This window comes from Salminus brasiliensis, chromosome 9, assembly GCF_030463535.1.
Source record: "Salminus brasiliensis chromosome 9, fSalBra1.hap2, whole genome shotgun sequence".
Classification (NCBI taxonomy): domain Eukaryota; kingdom Metazoa; phylum Chordata; class Actinopteri; order Characiformes; family Bryconidae; genus Salminus; species Salminus brasiliensis.
In genome coordinates this window covers 4,368,734-4,386,525 of record NC_132886.1, presented here as the reverse complement: position 1 = coordinate 4,386,525, position 17,792 = coordinate 4,368,734, and the positions used below count along the sequence as shown (strand labels likewise).

The window sequence follows — 17,792 nt, the reverse complement described above, 5'->3', positions numbered from 1 at the left end:
CACATGCCTCTCTTTTACAAAAATGGTTATTCTTTGGCATCTCCCAAAGAACCTTTCATATTAACCCTATATTATATGCCTTTTATATTAAAGAGTGAGAAGTTCTTTGCAATTATTGTACATGAAGGATTGTGATCATTAAGCCTTATGGCTGCAGATTGTAGTTTTATGACACTGCTGGTAGCTTTAGTCAAGTCGTTGTTAGGGTAGCCTATAGCCTGAAGATGTAGCTCTTAATTTCTACACTAGAATTTCATTATTACTATAAGTTGTAGGAAAATTAAAAGTACAAAAGTAGAAATTGAACGGGCACATCGCACTGGGAAAAAAATTCTATGGTACAAAGACAAAACAGCTGCCTTTCCAAGAATCTAAAGGGGAGCAACATATGCATTACTGAGGACTACACTGAAGCTGTACATTAGAAAAGGAAAGAACTAATTCCAGCCATGAGAAATGCGAGACAAATGTGAGAAGTGGCATATCTTAGATATGACAAACTAATAGTACATCCTCCCTCCAAAAAAGAAAAGAATAAGAAAGAGGTACAGAGAGAAAGGGCTCTGAGTCCAGTTGTACACTCATGGACTAGAACACGAACATGAATAGAAAATGTGTAAAACTAAGGTTTTTATCAATATGAAATTATAGAAAATATAATATATGTAACATATGTAATTAAAAATAAAATGCCATCTGCAAGTAAATTACCAAAGGGAGGGCTGAACAGCACTAAGAAATGATGGGGGAAATGTTGAATATAGTATTGGAAAGATATTTTTTAGGGGAAATAAATACTGACTGGCTATCTACAACCTATAAGATGAAAAAGAAGTGGATAAATACATTAAATACATTACGTGACTCAAGGTGTAACTGTTCCAACAAAAACTGTGACTAATACGGCAGAAATAAGGACAACATTTACATTTATGGTATTTAGCTGACGCTCTTATCCAGAGCGACTTACATGGTTACTCATATTACAGAGGAGGGCCAATGTAGTGTTAGGAGTCTTGCCCAAGGACTCTTATTGGTGTAGCGCAGCATAGTCACCCAGACCAGGAATCGAACCCCAGTCTCCCACATGTGTGGTAGCTCAGTGGCAGGTACTGGTGTTATCTGTTGCGCCACACCAAACACCAACAAGAATTATGGAAGACTGTGATTATATAATATAAGATAGCAGCTAATTGGGATCCAAATAAACAACCATTAATAAATAATACTCCACCACCCAATGTAAATGTAATCCTGTCTGAAAGTTCAAAAATGCTAAAATGACCATAAAAGTTTTGAGAAGAAATTATTTATCTTGCTTTTCTGTACATCCATTAAAACAAGCACATCTTTCAATACATTTTATGAAAAAGTTTATGATTGGTGCTCTTAATAGGGTCTTTGAATGTGTTATATATAATATAATTTATATAATATAATATATATATATATATATATATATATATATATATATATATATATATTTTTTTTTTTTTTTTTTTTTTTGGATTAGGAGGATAATTTCCGTCCATTTCATCCATCAGTCCCAAAGATGACGTGGAACAGTAATGTACTACGTAATACTATAATAATACTAGCAGAGGGTAGGCTCTTTGGGAGTGTTTTAAGTATGCAATTTGAAGAGTATGGACAGAATCATGGACCTGAGACATATCTGTTTTATATATAAACACAGAACTGTGTAATTTAGAGATGTCAGACCTCCCACTCTCCTTATTTGACAAAAATACAGATAAAATCCTGCAGAAACGAGAAGGTTGACAGATATGTTTTCAATGGATGTGGAGAATGTTCAAGAAATTGGTGGACATTAGTTATTATGCCTGATTTTTAATGGTAGCTTTATGCCAGTATCCCCTCACCGTTTACAGTATTCAAACTTTTTTCAACATTTTTTGCCTCTACAGATACCAACATGCATTTGCATTGTATTTGATTGGTTTGCTTTTGAGTTGTTGCTATGGATACCAACACTGTATATGTTTGATTGATACATTTTTAATTGTTTTAACAGATTTGTTTTAAGATTTTTTGGAAGTGTTTATTTTCTTTCCTGAACATAAAATGAATGTTAAATATTTTTGCAATGTAAGCCAACCTATACATATTGATATTTATTTATTTATTTATTTATTTATAAAGCTCAAATAATTAGATGTTTATGGGATTTTGAAAATGGCTGTGGAATTATATCATCTTATACTGTAATCTGTAGTCTTCCAGTGATCCCTCTGCTGGGGGAAAATAAATAAAACAGCCTGTCCAGCTCAAACTGGTTGACCTGCTTAACTTGGCTCTTGACCAGAATTTGGTGTGTTTTTATTTGATGGATTTTAAAGTTTAAATGTGTATGTTATTTATTAGATACAGTATAAAAATGGGCTCTAGTGGCCATAAAAGCTCTGCTCTTCTGTGTGATCCTTCAATCCTCCTCGCCAGGCAGAGGCACCATTGATCCGACTTACAAGTCAGATTTCCCACTCGTTAAATTGGGAAAGCCTCACCAAACGTGATTTCCAAAATCTAAAATCTGAGATATCCCCTGCGCACATCAGCAGTAGTAACGGCAGTAGTGCTGGTATTATACTGCTCTAAATTACTAGGACTTTTTGGAATATTATTTTACAGTCCCTTCAATTCAAAGACCATTTTACCTTCTCCTGTAAGCTCACCATTTTGGAGATCTGTGTTTTTCATTGGACAGTGACAAAATACTGGTCTTTAACTGGATTTTTAGCAGGACTAGTATGTCCATATCAACATGAAAATGGTTCGGTGACATCTTTGTCACCTCAGTCTCCAGATTACACTCTCTGTATTCTTTTATATGCATCGTTGTACGAAAAGACTCCTTGTTTGTTGACAAGACACAATGTTCAATGTACTAAATGCACTTGAATACCCTGATATTTTTTGTGTGGTATTCAGAAATCACGGAAGGGTTTTAATTGTGGTCTTATTAATGATTCTATGTGTTGAACTTTATTATATGCCTACAGTATAAGGACCATTGTCTAATTTAGGTAAATTACTATAAAGGTTTTTTCCATTTCACTTCTAAAAATACGACTCGCTACACAGTTTAATTTGCCTCCATAAAACATCAATTAAATAATACCACCAAGATGGGAAACCTCGGAATGTTGAAATTCTCTAGATTTTTGATGTGACAATATGGCGTCTAGGTGAAGCTGCAGTTCTCCCCAAACGAACACGGTGAAGACGTCAGTCAACAGTCAACAGTCAATCAACAGTCTGTTCTCAAACAACACCACCGCATTCACACAATAGAGAAACCGTATTTCTGCTCAGAATGTGGGATCAGTTTTAGCCAGCTGAGTGTTCTCCAAACCCACCAGCGTGTTCACACTGGATAGAAACCGTACTACTGCTCAGAGTGTGAGAAGAGTTTAAATAGTCTGGCCAATCTCCAAAAACACCAGTGCATTCACATGGGAGGGGATTTTATGAACAGCACATTCATATGAAAGAAAAGCATTTCTGCAAAGATCGTGAGAAGAGTTTAGAGCAATTGAGCTGTTGGAACCATAATGAGATAAAGCTACATTCTTAAAAATAAAGGTGCTTCAAAGGTTTCTTTAAGCTATGTCCTACACTGGTAAAAGTATAAGATCCTTGAGGAACTTTTGGAGGTTCTTTAATTTGAAACCATGGAGGAAAAGGTTCCTTGAAGGTTCCTCAAAGCACCTGAGGTTCCTCCACAGTTTCAAATTGAAGAACCTACTTTTGCCAGTGTAGGGAAAACATTTTTGTAAAGGGGATATGTGTGTGAGTGAAGACGTAGATGTAAAGGTTCTTTCGCAGTTCAAAAGTTCATCACATTCGCATCTCTTTTTCACTTTTGATTGGATATGTTGTAAATCAGACCTGTTGAGATGACTGCACTTTTATTTACAAGTTGTCAGATTAGATTTGTGTGTCTGGGCAACCACAAACCTGTCTGTATGGGCTGCTGTGGTAACAAGGTATAGGCACAAGCAGGAAAAATATAAATTGTACAGGTACTGTATATCCATATGTAGAAATCTATTACTATAATTCAAACTATTAGGTACAGATGATATAATGATACAATCTGATGGAAACATTTACAGAAAATTTCAAACATCTGTACAGCTGTGCAAATAATTGTAGTGCAAATGTTATGTATGAGTTAGGTTCAGGGAAAAATAGAAGCTCAATTCAGTTACACATATTTGTCACTGTACAGTGAAATGTGTCCTCAGCATTTAACCCATCTGTGGTAGTGAACACACACTCGTGAACTAGGGGCAGTGAATACATACATACATACATACATACATACAGCGGTGGGCAGCCAACTCCAGCACCCGGGGAGCAGAGAGGGTAAAGGGCCTTGCTCAAGAGCCCAACAGTGGCAGTTTGCCGAGCCCGGGAATCGAACCCACAACCCTGTTATCGATAACCTGATGCTCTAACTGCTGAGCCACCTCTGCCTTCTGCATATTACTGTCATATGCATGTATGACAGTAATATTACTTGTTATATTGTTACTTATATTAATTATTATTAATTGTTTTATTAAAGTAGTAAGTAGTATTATTAGGTAAGCAGATGTTGACAGCTGTGCCCCTCTAAATTCAGCCTCATTCAGCTATTCGTATGATCATGTGTGTTACTCCTCCTAGCCAGCAGGGGGCGGGCTTGTGGCTCAGCCCTCAGCAACTCCAGAAGAAGCGACAGCTCAGGCTTATGGCGACCCTCATGCACCATGTGAGCGGAGTGTGTGGACCACAACAGTGAGCTTCCTTCCTCCTTAAAGAGTTTTCCTTAGACTAACAGAGATCCTACAGCAACCATGAAGCCCAGAGGGCGCTTCAGAGGAGACCAGCAGAAAGAAAAGCTCCAGAAGTTCATGGTTTCTGTCAACAACTATGTGAAAAGCAAAGGGGGGGAGGACGACACGGAGCGGTTCGAGCAGATGGGCAGCTTGATGAAGAGGAAAAGTCGTAAAGATCTGCGCAGAGAGAAGAGAAAAGCCAAGAAGGCCAAGCTGAGGAACCACAGGAACTCTGAGGGTGGAGCGCCTGAGGGTGCTGGACCAGAGTCTGAGCTCTCTAAGGGAAAGCCAAGGAAACAGCTGGCTGGCAGTGGTGATGGAGCTGGTGGAAAGGCCAGAGTTCAAACCAAAGCACATACTGAGAAACCATCTGAAGGAGGGAAGCCCAAAAGGAAGGTGCGATTTGATGATGCAGTGTCTCAAGAGAGCAAGAAAGCCAAGCTGGACATGGCGAGGAGAAGAGCCCTGCTGGAGGCCAATGAGGCTGAGGACAAGGAGATCAAGAAGCTGGAGAAGCGTCTCAGGCTCAACAAGAGGAAGAACAAGCAAAGTCTTCCTCAGTCGTTTGTTGATGATGGACTCGATTACATCCTGGGGATCCTGGAGCCTGGGGGGTTTGGGGCGCTGCTGGAGGATGGGGAGGAGGACATGGATGCAGGGAAGATGAAAAGTAGGTTGGAGAGTCTGAAGGAGCTTAGTGACAGCGAGGAAGATGCGAGGGAAGATGATGGTGAGGAAGAGGGCTGCGGTGGAGAGGAGGGAGAGTTGGATGATGTGTCTGAAGAGAAAGGGGATGATGATGATGATGATGATGAGGTGGAGGAGGAGGAACAGGAGATGGAAGAAGAACAGGAGGAGGAGGTAGAAGAAGAAGAAGAAGGTGTTCCAGAAAATGAGAGCATGAAATGTGATGGAGAGAAGGAGGAGGAGGAGGAGGAGGAGGAGTCTGAAGAGTCGACTAACAGCGGTCAGCCGGTGAGTGTTTCTAAACAAATATGGATCTAATGCTGCTCAAATCTGGCTGATCATCTTCGCTTTTGACCAGCATGGGTTTGTTGGTTTAGCTGGTCTACAAGCATGACCAATCTGACCCAGTTAGACTGGTCATGCTGGACATTCTGGTCAACCAGTGTCAAAATCAAATGCAACATACACTCTCCTGGTCAAGAGTGGCTTTACCAGCTAGCTTACCATCCTGGGAGTCTGGTCTACCAGTGTGATCAATCATACCAAGCAAGACTACCAGTATGACCAAGCTTGACCATGTTGGTTGACCAGCAAGATCAAGCTTGTGTACCAGCATGACCTGGGGGAATGGGGAGTTGATGATAAAGTGGGGTGGTGATCGTCTAACATCCAACAAGGAGGAAAAACAGCAGCAAGTCATTAAGCCTATTTCTACAAGCGTAAGCTTTGAAGTAAGACATTCCCCACAGGTTTTGCAGATGTTTGGGCATAATTTTAGTAGAGTTGCACTGAAATTAAATTGTTTTGTCCAAAACTGAACAAAATAAAAGTTTTGGCCGAATACCAAAGAACATTTTTACAGGTTTTTATTCACTGTTTTCCCAACTATTATATAAATGAAATGACCTAAATGTATTTTTGTCAAAGATGGTTTTTTTTTTTTTTTAAAGAAAAAACTAGTTTAAAAGTATGAATTTACATTCTAGCAGACAAACCAACTAAGCACAACATGGCTTAAAATAAATTAGCAAATAAATGTACCCTCCCCCCCATAAAAATCTATATCAATAATCAAAAAAGTCAATGACTTACAATACATTTGCAAAAAAATAAAAGTTGAACCCTCCAAGTTAACATAGGTCATTATTAACTAATTGACCAAATCATCATTACTTAACCAAATCTGACCAAATCAAATGCAACATACATTCTCCTGGTCAAGAGCGGGTTTACCAGCTAGCTTACCATCCTGGGAGTCTGGTCTACCAGTGCAAGACTACCAGTATGACCAAGCTTGACCATGTTGGTTGACCAGCATGACCAGCAAGATCAAGCTTGTGGGCCAGCATGACCTGGGGAGCATAACTTGATTTGGTCATATTTGGTTAAGTAATGGTCAGACAATCTGTAAACATAAATGAGTAGGAAAGCCAAGTGTTAATATATTATTATTATTATTATTATTATTATTGTTTTTATTGTTATTATTATTATTATTATTATTAGGTTTGTACCTGACTGCCGAAAGAATGGACCATGCATCATCTCTGTATACCAATAACAGCCACAGATGGAGTAGATATGCTAAGACTAGGAGTCTCGAGCTCTGCGTACTGTTCTGGGAGTTTCTAGTAAATTAAACAGTAATGCTGTAGCTCTTTGCAGGACAGTATCTACAAACTGCCGTTCTCGGGTCTTTCTCTGACCCACAAATTGTTGGGATGGCTGAGGTCCTTCACCGTGTTCCTGGCCTTGGTCCACACTGTTAACTGTTGCTGTTTTCTCCTTCGTCTAGAACACATCTACGGTGGGCAAATACATCCCACCTCAGCTCCGTGAAGCAGCAGACAGCAAGCGTAAAGCCGAGCTGGAGAGGCTGAAGCGGAGTCTGAAAGGTCTAACAAACAGGTGCGGAGGCTTCGTAAGGTGGTCATGATGTGATGCTAACTCTATCGGGGGGGAGTCTATCTGTGCAGAACTGACCTCATACTGATACGCCTACAGAAGCACGGCTCCTCTACTGTCCAGCTTTTGTTGTTCAGAAATCCTCATTTATCTTCAGTCAGCTGAAGAAAACACATGACTACACACATGACGACTCTGAGTGTGTGCTTTGTGATTGGCAGGCTGAGCGAGCCCAACATGGCGTCCATCAGTGGACAGGTGGAGGAGATGTACATGAGCTGCAGCAGGAAGGACATGAACGACACGCTGACTGAACTTCTGCTGGCTGCTTGCGTGACGCCTACTCTGATGCCTGACAGGTGACGGTTATATCAGACCAATTGCAGTCCACAGTGGTGATAAACACACAGTGAGGAGTGTAATACGCTCAGGTAGAGGGAGCCACAGTAACTGCAAGATCAGGGGAATTTCGCTTGAACTTGAGTGCTGAGGAGCTCCATAGAACATATATCCACCACCTTCCAATGAAGAGGATCTGAGTCTGTGAAAAACCACTAAATCCATACATATTAAAAACCACCATCCATACGTCTGCTCTTACCATTTAGTGGAGGGGAAACCAACACCAGAACATCCTTACCCAGAGAAATTGCTCAGTTATTAAGCTCTGGTGAAGCTCTGAAGGCTCTGAGTGTTTGTGAGGATCTTAGGCTAATGCCTTTCCTGATAGTCTCACAAACATCTGATGATTCCAGAGCTTCACCAGAGCTTTTCCCCTCCGCAGAATGGTTAGAGCAGACCCATGAACATTTGGATATGGTGCCCCACAACACTCCAGTCTTTTAGTGTTGTGATGGAAAGATCCCTCACACTGCATTCCCTTTGAGTACGTTATGACAGTAAACAGTCTCATAAGAAATGAGCTGAAACTCCTGAAAGTGGGCGTGGCAAAATGCGGTGGATAGCTCCGCAGAATCCAGGTTGTCGAACTTTGTTCTGTTCGCTGTTGGTGGCATTGCGGTGTCTCGTAAGTGTGGTTACTTACGGATGTTGATGCTGATTTGTCTTCGTCAGGCTGCTGATGGAGCACGTGCTGTTGCTGAGTGTTCTGCACCACACAGTTGGCCTGGAGGTACGTCATTTCTCACAGTGTAGTTGATCGCCCGTAATCGGATAATTCTGCTTACTTTTCTAGTAAAAATATCTCTGGATGCTGGAGCTTCAGGTGTATTGAACTTCAGCTCTCGATTTCATGTTCATCAAAGTGTCTTCCTTGGTTTGAAGAACAGTTTTAGCCTAAATATTCATCTGACAGTAGTTTCAGCAGCTGAAAGGTTTTAGTGATGACAAAGGCCGACATCAACAATCGGCTAAACTGTGTGGCCTTTTCCAGCTGAAGAATTATGATTATTATTAATTATTATTATTATTATTATTATTAATTGTTAGTTGCAAACCGCAAAGAAAACATGCTTGTTCGTTACAGTAATTGATATCTTTAAAAACTTCCCTCACAGTAAAACACAAATAGAAAATAAATACAGCATACATACACTATACCAGGGCTGGGCCATATGGTTAAAATACTAAAGTAATATTTAAAGCCATTTTTATATGATATGATGCATGTAATCACAGACAATAAACATTAGAAGTAACAGATTCTTAGTACTATTCAGATCCTCTCTGTACTGAATACAGTGATTTCTACTCAACATCTGCTGCTCTTCATCTAATTAACATAGTTTAATTACACTGTTAGTAATGAAACCTGCAGCTGATCAGTGTTTATTAAGCACTACCAGTCTCCTCCATATGATTAGAGAAGCAACATTTATCACAATAAGATAAAATATCATCTTATTGTCCAGCTCTACACTGTACACACATGAACTTACACATACAATATTTACACACACTGTACACACTAACTTACACTGTACACACACTTACATACACTATATTTACATGAACTTGCACTATACACGCTAACTTATACACATACAATATATACACACACTACACTTACATTAACTTACACTACACACTCTACACACTAACTTATACAATATATACACACACTACACTTACATTAACTTACACTACACACTCTACACACTAACTTATACAATATATACACACACTATACTTACATTAACTTACACTACACACTCTACACACTAACTTATACAATATATACACACACTATACTTACATTAACTTACACTACACACTCTACACACTAACTTATACATATATAATATATACACACACTGCACATACATTAACTTACACTGTACACACTCTTACATACACTATACACACATACATACACTATACTTTAACTTGCACTATACACATTCGACACATTAACTTACACATACAATATATATACACACACACTATACACACTAACTTGAACTATACACACACTTACATACACTATACCCACATTAAATTACACTATACACACTCTACACACATTAACTTACACATACAATATATATATATATATACACACACTATACACACTAACTTGGACTATACACACACTTACATACACTATACCCACATTAAATTGCACTATACACACTCTACACACATTAACTTACACATACAATATATATATACACACACACTATACACACTAACTTGGACTATACACACACTTACATACACTATACCCACATTAAATTGCACTAAACACACACTGTACACAAACTTACATACACTATATTTACATTAGCTTACACTATACAAACTAACTTATACACATACAATATATACACACACTGTACTTACATTAACTTACACTATACACACTCTACACACTAACCTATACACATACAATATATACACACACTGCACATACATTAACTTACACTGTACACACTCTTACATACACTATATACACTATACTTACATTAATGTACACTATACACACACTAACTTCATACAATATATACACACACATTAACTTACACTAAACACACTACATGCACTATATATACATGAACTTATTCTCTCTGGCCAATTGGAGCTCTGCAAAGCTTACATGTCATGTTTCAGTCCCTACTCAGCACGCATGGAACCACGACTGAGCAGGTACTATAATACACTGGTACTATAATACACAAGTATAACATCCTCAAGGAACTTTTGGAGGTTCTGCCATTTGAAACTGGAGGAACCTTCAAGAAAAGGTTTTTGGAAGAAAAGATTCGTGGAAGATTCCTCAAAGCACAGTTTTAAACCAAGGATCTTCTACTTATAACAGTGTGCCCGGTTCCAGGTACCAAATCGCCAATGGAACAGCAAAAGGGCTGTGTGGTGTGGTGTAGTAAGTACCATGCAGTGGAAAAAAGCAATTAGCTTCCCTCTCTCTTTTTCTCTCTCTCTAAGGTTGGTGCTCATTTCCTGGAGACGGTTGTCCGACGCTTTGATGAAACCTACCGCCAGAATTCTGACACGGGTAAAGAGAGTGACAACCTGGTCTCCATCATCGCCCACCTGTACAACTTCCACGTGGTTCACTCACTTCTGCTGTTCGACGTGCTGAAGCGTCTGGTGGCCTCTTTCTCAGCGCGGGACGTGGAGCTGGCACTGCTGCTGCTGAGGAACGTGGGTTTCGCTCTGAGGAAGGACGACCCTCTCGCCCTGAAGGAGCTGATCACAGAGGCCCAACGCAAGGCTAATGCTGAGGGGCAGCGCTTCAGTGACCAGACCAGAGTAGGCATGATGTCAAAATTCAGTGGTTTTTTTAATTATTGTTTTGCTACCAGTTTTCATGGAGAGCTGAATATCTGTCTCAGGTGCGGTTCATGTTGGAGACCATGTTGGCGCTGAAGAACAACGACATGCGGAAGATTCCAGGTTATGATCCTGAACCTGTGGAGAGGCTCAGGAAGCTGCATCGCACTCTGGTAAAGCTTTCTCAGACCTGTCTCTTCAACTTAGTTTGGGATCAAAGGGTCAAGTTGTTTCATGTGCACAATATGGACATAAGTATTGGGACACCTGCTCATTCGTTGCTCTTCTGAAATCAAGGGTGTTAAGAAAGAGTTGATCCTGCTTTTGTTGGAGTAACCGTCTACTGAGAAGGCTTTCTACTAGATTTTGGAGAAGAATGGCTGTGAGGATTTGATTGCATTCAAATTCATTGTTGTATGATTATTACCACCCTACCTCATTATCCCCAACTCCCCAACTCATCCTAAAAGTACTAAATAGAGCTCCTCCATCCATCATTCCAAAGAACACAGTTCTTCCACTAACCTGGCATTAGGTGGCATGGTGTCACTAGGTTCTTGTTTATCTGCTGCTTGACTAGACAAGCTGTGTGTGTGCATTTGCACATCGGTGTCAGCAATGGGTGCAAAAAAAAGATAAAGAACCATAATGCTTATAGTTGTCTGTAGGACTGTGAAATTACTGTAAACTTACTGTGAAAGTTCTTGTTGCAGTGCTAGGCTAGGCTAAGCTATGGTGCTGTGGGCCGGCATAGTGCCGCAAACCAGCCAAAACAAAACGACTCTCGTAATTATTTTTTTTCTGTCCTTCATTAAATTTTGAGATCAAATAACAAGTATAACAGGGTGGTAAGTAGGCTTGTAAAACCATTTTCCACCCTAAACAAACTCCCATACTGAGACATTTGCATTTATGGCATTTAGCTGACACTCTTATCCAGAGCAACTTACAGGGTTACGTTTGTGGGCCAACCTAGTGTTAGGAGTCTTGCCCAAGGACTCTTATTGGTGTAGTGAAGCACAGTCAACCCAGACCGGGAATCGAATCCCAGTCTCTTATATGGTGTGGTAGCTCAGTGGCAGGTAGTGGTGTTACAATGAAAGGTCCCTAAATCTCCGTTCTGACTACAGGGCGTTGCGGTCTTCCTTTTTGACTGGCTTCTGTGTATCTGTTTAGACCCTGTTTATCTTGCCCGATCGTCTCTCTCTGACCGCAACCGTGTGTTATGACTGTTGTTCTCTGCAGGTCCACCACCGTGCGAGTGGGACTGATGTGAAGCTCAGAGTTTCCCTAGAGAATCTTCTGGAAGCAGAGCGGGTCGGCCGTTGGTGGATCGTGGGCTCATCCTGGAGTGGGGCGCCCATGATTGATGACCATGACAAGAAACCGACATCACAGCCCGCTAAAGGGGAACAGGTAGGGAACGGTTTGATGACAATGGGTATGCTAAAAACAAAAAGCATTAATCTGTGGGGAAAAAATGTTTGTATGCTGTTTTTTAATAGTAGTAAAATAGTAGAACAGTCTCATAATTTAAAAAATGTAAGATTTTAATGATAACGATTTTCTGGTTAATTAACATATTTTCTTAAAATGACAGTTTGAATTGCTGGCAGCATTACATGCCTGTGTCTGATTCCCCAAATCTACCATAGAGAATCAGTGTTTGGGGGAATAAGAGACTATAAGCATGCTCTAATTGTGAGACTACAGTGATCTATGTTTGACTGCTTGTAATTTGACCACTTCTCTCTCAGTTCAGTGCCAAAGTGCTGGATCTGGCCCGTAAGCAGCGGATGAACACGGACATCAGGAGGAACATCTTCTGCGTGATCATGACCAGTGAGGACTATCTGGACGCCTTCGAGAAGCTCCTGAGGTTTGTCAGGCCCTGTTCACACCTATCCAGATATTTTTAAAACCTTTTTTTCTCCCCTTTTAGGCTCCTGTGTTTTTTCTGAAAATCTTAGTCCACATGAGAATGAAAAAATATCATGCTAGCCCACTAGGGGGTGCTAAGAGTTTGCTTAAGTTTTGATGTCAAATTTTCAGGAAGCAGCGTAACAGCCAAAACAGACCTAAATACAGAGTGAAGTTAAAACGCTATTTGGATTGGTTTAGTTTCTTGGAGGACGTCTGCTAAATTTATCTCCTCTGTGATAAAACTCTCGCATCCAGGTTGAGCAAGATTAGTTTTGGATATTTAAGTCACGTTGTCACATGATCACTGAATCTATTGCACTCAGAGGTGGAGGAAGAAACCTTGGGGGGAACCATGACTCAAGGGGGACCTGACCCGTCCTCCTCTGGTCAGAACTATTTATAAATTATTGATAAAAATTACCAAACCATCACATAAGACTGTTCTACTGCTCAAGTGTGCTGATATCATCATAATATCATAATATAATAATGATGGTTAATGGTGGCAGTAATAATAGTATTATATAATAGCAAATATACATATTCTCAACCACAAATACAATACAAGATAATCTTTATTAAAAGTGTAGCCTCTACTCAAGGACGCACAGCTTTCTACTACCCCTGCAGTTAAACAGCCTCGAGTAGAGGGTAGCGCACCAGCCCAGGCGCTCTCAGGTCCCTTGTCTCTTGAGTTTTTGTCCCTGTAAAAGCACACAGTATCTATATGACCTGATTGCAGTCATAAACCCAGTGTTTCTCACCCTCCTCCTCAGGCTGGGGCTGAAAGGTCAGCAGGAACGGGATATTGTCCATGTTCTGCTGGTCTGCTGTCTGCAGGAGAAGAGCTTCAACGGCTTTTATGCTGTTTTAGCAGAGAAGTTCTGTTCACACGACCGCCGCTTCCAGGTAACGGAGAAACAACCTCGGATTATGGCCGTTCTCTTTTAGGCCTTCCACAATCGTGAGAATTGGAGCAGCCAGTTAGTTGGCTGTTAATGATTTTATGTGAATTTTGCTCCGTATAACCCAATAATCACATAATCAGTGCAGTGACCCACGATTTCATCATTAGGATCATGACTGAAGGCAATTTGTTGATTTACATTCCTCATTTACTGGTTTAGATGACGTTCCAGTTCTGTCTGTGGGATAAGTTTAAAGATCTGGCGTCCCTCTCCGGCAGCTCCTTCAGTAACCTCGTCCAGATGGTGACCCACCTCTTGCTTAAGAAATCACTCTCCCTCTCCATCCTGAAGGTAGGCCTTTATTGCTCGGATGTCCTCCTTGTGTTCGGGAGTCAGGCTTAATGGCCATAATTCAGTTTTACATAATTGTATCACTCTACAATGTGCAATACCCCCCCCCCCCCCCCCCACACACACACACACACACACATGTGCAATTAAGAGTCAATTTGCAACTACCTGTAAATAATCTGTAAATAATATTGTTATTGCTTTTTATACTTCTATTATTTATATTGTGTATATATTGGTAATTTATCTATGTTTTTGTAACTGAGTGTATTGCTATCCCTTTTCTGCTGTGACATTGAGAATTTCCCCACTGTGGGACTAATAAAGGTTTATCTTATCTTATCTTTTTATTAATATTATAACCTTAAAGTTGAGAAATCATTAAAAAATTAATTCGTCTTCCTTATTCATTACGTTTGAAGTGATATTTCAGGGCTTTTTTTATGTTGATACTATTTGATTACTACTTTATTCACTAATACTAATTCTGGCCAAAAAAATAACCACCACTAGTTTCTATCTCTCATATTTGTTTTTTTTACTATCTGTTACAGTTATCTGCCTCATTGATTGAGACAGAGGATTAATTCAGAGTTCATTTAGGCAGGACCTCATCATTTAACAATTCTCTTTCTCTCTCTTTGTCTGTTTCTCTGTCTCTCTCAACCCGTATACCTCTTGTAGGCTATAGAGTTTGGAGAGCTTGATAAGCCGAAAGTGAAATTTCTGAGACAGATCATCTCTAAACTCTTACAACAGACCCAGCCAGAGGACCTGGTGGAGATATTTGGCAGGTGAGGGCTATATAGAAATATATACATTGTAAGGTTGATATTTGTTCAGATAAGAGAAAAATGCATGTGCACGTTTTGCTGAACCATTGATTTAAACTGCTATTAGGAAAAACGCTGCAATGTGGACAGTTTTGGATATTGCCAGGTCAGAAATTCCAGTAAATCCACCTCTCCTGCTAATACTAAGATCGACAGGGATGGCCAATATGACTTTAAACATCCATTTTATTTAACATGGCGCATTTTAAATGATCTGTTACTCAGTATGCTTTCTGGAGCACGTCATGGATATCATCAGTGCCTAAGCAACACTGACCAGCTGCACATTTAATAAAACAAATTTCATTAGTCCTGTTAACTTTTCAATAAAAATCACCATACTAAATTTGGGCTGTTATTCAAATGGCAGTATTTATAAATCTGCTGCTACTGATGCATTTTGTTTCTGCATGTCAAACCATATTTAGATAATATTGCTATTTTAAGAATTGTAATATAATCATTTTACTGTATCGCCCACCTCTACATATGAGAGTGTTGGTATTGCATTCTGACTGTTGTGCAAATCCTGGTGTGGCCTGACTGCTACTGGCTGAGAAACAGAATCTAAAGGAGTTCCTCTCTTTGTGTTTACTGTGTAATCAGGATTTCAGGGATTCCAAAGCTGGAAATGTTACGGGAAGGCCTTAAGCTCTTCATCAGACACTTCCTGCTCCGGGGCACCCAGGCGCAGGGGTCAGATGAGCAGACCACGCTGCTTGCCGAGAGGGCCGAGATCGCCACCAAGGCCATGGAGGCCCGGGACGCCAAACTCAAACTGTAGAACTCCAGGTGTACAATGTGCGGCACCACACATTGTCCAGCAGATGGCGCTCTATTACTGATATTTCAGTCAGAGGGCGTTTTTTTTTTTTTCTGTTCTCTGGGACCCATATTTTGCTCAATAATTCATCTCTTTGTTATATAGTGATAAAGGACAAATTCTGAACCACAAAAGCAAATGGACCTGTTTGAAGAGCTTCCCGGGCCTCGGCCTGTGGCACTCTTCTTGTTAGCCTTGTTTCTAACTCAGGCTGGTATAGGCATTTTGCTGCAGATAATGGTTCTCTAAAAGAAATCGCAGCTCTTTAAACTTTCTATTAAAGTTTGTGAGTTAAAAAAAAAGCAATTTTTTTTTTTAAAGCATCAGGTTATTTTCTGGACTTTTACATCCCTAGGACTTGCTGCAGAGAACAAAATAACTATCACAAACAATAATTTTCTAAATTATTGTTAAAAAAAATGTGTGCAAAGACTGTAAATCAGTTTATTTACTGATGCTGTATCTGTTTGTTAGTGTCTCACAGTGTTTAACAGTGTAAATGGATGCCCACAGTACGTCACTACTCATTACAGACGGTAAAGCACATGTGACTTACACACATTGATAAGCTTTTTGTTATTCATCAATAATCATGAACTGTTCAGCTGTGTTAGCAAGGGGTTCTCCTCGCTAGCTTTTATCAGGCAGTTATACAGAGTCTAGCTGCAGGTCAGACGCACAGTTTCTCCCATATGAACAGTATAACTTGCAGCTTGACTTACTCTCCACTGAGTCGGACTGCTCATCTAAAAGAGCAGCTCTGATGGCTCACCTTCACCCATTAAACAACACTGATTTTGACCGTTTGCAGAGGGGCTGGTATGTAACAAGAGAAGATCTGCGTATTGTAGTAGATGTTCAGTTGTCCTTCCGGTAAGCATCTTTGTAAAATGACTGGAACATTATTGGTAATGAGGCGGTGGATAAATCTCAAAGGTTTGCTTGTTAATAAAATAAATAAAACAATTGGAAGATTTGGTTCAGAACATTTTTGCCAAAACTGACAGTAAATGAGTTCTTTAGCTGATCACGTTTTTAATAAAACATTGAATACATGTTTAATGAAATTGACCAGATCAACTCTTTCACTCTCAATGTCTGTTTAATAGCTTTGAATGGTGCATTGCTTTGCTGTTGATTGATGAATGATGTGAGTGATGAAGATCACCATCATGGCCAGATCCAAAGAGTTCTCTGAAGCCTTCAGAAAGAAGGGTGGAGGTGCAGAGGAGTCTGGAAAAGGGGTTTAAACAGATCTCCGAGCAGTTAGAAATCAGCTGCTGACCAGGTCATGCTGCCCTAATGCCAGGTGTGTGCTATAGAGGGGTATATAGCCCCCCAGCATTGAGCTGTGGAGCAGTGGAAGAACTGTATTCTCTGGATGATGGATGGTGCTACAGTCAGTAGTTGTAGGGATGAGTTGGGGAGTTGGGGACTGACCTCACTAATGCTTTTGTCACTAAATGCAATCAAATCCTCACAGCAATGCTCATCCATAATGTTACTTTAAATGTGTCGAATTAGACTCGGGTGCAAAACAGCAGCTGCAGATGATCAGAACATGGTTGGAGAGGATTATTCTGGAGGAGTCTGGAGTCTTATTTAAACCTCAGATGTTTAGTCTGGTAGCATTGCTGTGAGGATTTGATTGCATTCAGGGACGAGAGTCAAAAGAGTTAGTGAGGTCAGGATGTTGGGTAATCACCACCTCACCTTGTCAACTTATCCCTGAAATATTAAACAGAGCACCACCATCCATCATTCTAGA

General features: G+C 40.1%; 1 protein-coding gene across 1 annotated transcript; it reads left to right on the top strand.

Moving 5' to 3' along the window:
• The first annotated feature begins 4,752 nt into the window (after window positions 1–4,752).
• nom1 (nucleolar protein with MIF4G domain 1) lies at window positions 4,753–17,040 on the top strand. The gene is made up of 12 exons (XM_072688695.1): window positions 4,753–5,819; window positions 7,327–7,439; window positions 7,658–7,795; window positions 8,511–8,568; window positions 10,839–11,165; window positions 11,249–11,359; window positions 12,432–12,602; window positions 12,944–13,065; window positions 13,886–14,018; window positions 14,237–14,368; window positions 15,053–15,162; window positions 15,808–17,040. Exons 1-12 carry the CDS (start codon window positions 4,863–4,865, stop codon window positions 15,983–15,985), a joined length of 2,550 nt encoding a protein of 849 aa, XP_072544796.1. The 5' UTR covers window positions 4,753–4,862; the 3' UTR covers window positions 15,986–17,040.
• The last annotated feature ends 752 nt before the right edge of the window (window positions 17,041–17,792 follow it).

Coding starts and splice junctions, on each gene's coding strand:
- nom1 (XM_072688695.1), top strand. CDS start 4,863: ATGAAGCCCAGAGGGCGCTTCAGAGGAGACCAGCAGAAAGAAAAGCTC. Junction 11,166..11,248: donor GCTTCAGTGACCAGACCAGA/GTAGGCATGATG, acceptor TATCTGTCTCAG/GTGCGGTTCATGTTGGAGAC. Junction 13,066..13,885: donor GCCTTCGAGAAGCTCCTGAG/GTTTGTCAGGCC, acceptor CCTCCTCCTCAG/GCTGGGGCTGAAAGGTCAGC.